This window comes from Pteropus vampyrus, unplaced genomic scaffold, assembly GCF_000151845.1.
Source record: "Pteropus vampyrus isolate Shadow unplaced genomic scaffold, Pvam_2.0 Scaffold792, whole genome shotgun sequence".
NCBI lineage: Eukaryota > Metazoa > Chordata > Mammalia > Chiroptera > Pteropodidae > Pteropus > Pteropus vampyrus.
Window position 1 is genome coordinate 19394 of NW_011889573.1, and position 1415 is coordinate 20808.

At 55.1% G+C, this 1415-nt stretch overlaps 1 gene segment (V, D, J or C); it reads left to right on the plus strand.

Moving 5' to 3' along the window:
* The first annotated feature begins 718 nt into the window (after positions 1-718).
* Positions 719-1283, plus strand: LOC105309595. The segment is given in 2 exon segments: positions 719-823; positions 925-1283. Coding segments are annotated over 2 exon segments (408 nt in total).
* The last annotated feature ends 132 nt before the right edge of the window (positions 1284-1415 follow it).

Sequence of the window (1415 nt, forward strand, 5' to 3'; positions counted from 1 at the left end):
TGAGGATGTAACATGGACATCATGTATGTGTGTGCGATTCCAACTGTACACGTCATCCTGGCGTGGCTGTGGCAGACAGAGCTCTACCACAGCAAGACGACTACCGTCCAAGTGCAGTTATCAGTGGACAGAGAAAGTTAGAGGCACAGAGAGTGACATTCAGATGGGGCAGGCGCCTGCAATACACCTGTGACCCTGGTTCTCGCACTTGCTCTCCGTTAGCACTAGAAGGCAGCAAATCCCACACGCGCTCATGCAGGACGGAGAACTGCACCTCACTGGGCATGTCCACTCTGTCCTGGAGGTGGCCCAGGGGAGCAGTGGGGTGCAGTGCGGAGCGTGCAGGCCAGACACATGAGTTCACTCTTACACACGTGAGCTCTCGACACCAGCAAGATCTGTGGTCCTGTTTGGCCTTGTTCACCTGTGATGCAGGTAAATGATATCACATCACATGACTTACGTGCATGAGTAAAACACAATAAGATGATGGTGCTAAGTGTTTAAGTAACACATGTCACAATAAAAGGCATATTTTTCAAAATGTCCTCATTGCCACCACGGGCCCAAACACACGCACACCTGATCTGGGTTCTACCCTCTCTGTGGTTCCCCAACCCCCGAGCTCTTTATACAGTCAGAGCACATGCAAATAGGGCCCCTCTGCTGATAAAAGCCAGTCCAGCCCCGAGCCTGCAGCTTGAGACAGGAGCCAGCCCCACGATTCCCAGGAGTCCCCATTCCAGGATCAGGTCTGAACACACACACCGCACCATGGGATCGGCTGGGATCCGCTGGGTTTTCCTCATCGCTGTTTTACGAGGTGACTGATGGGGAACAAGGGACACTGAGTACGTGAGTGGGTGTGAGCGAGGAACAGGGATGTGTGACATTTTCCTGACCCTGACATGTCTGTGTTCACAGGTGTCCAGTGTGAGGTGCAGCTGGTGGAGTCTGGGGGAGACGTGGTGCGGCCCGGGGGGTCTCTGCGACTCTCCTGTGCAGCCTCTGGATTCACCTTCAGTAGCTACTGGATGCACTGGGTCCGCCAGGTTCCGGGGAAGGGGCTGGAGTGGGTCTCATTAATTAGTAATGATGGCAGCAGCACATACTACGCTGCCTCCGTGAAGGGCCGATTCACCATCTCCAGAGACAACGCCAAGAACACGCTGTATCTGCATATGAGCAGCCTGAAGGCTGAGGACAGCCTGAAGGCCGTGTATTACTGTGCGAGAGACACAGTGAGGGGACTTCAGTGTGAGCCCAGACACAAACCTCCCTGAGAGAGACAGGAGGGGGCTCTGCAGGGGCCGATCAGGTCTCCAGGGGGCGCTCAGGACACACAAAGCACAGAACACACAGACCAGACCAGCAGCAGGTGCACAGGGAGGTGGGAGGGGGAGTCTGGTTGAGAA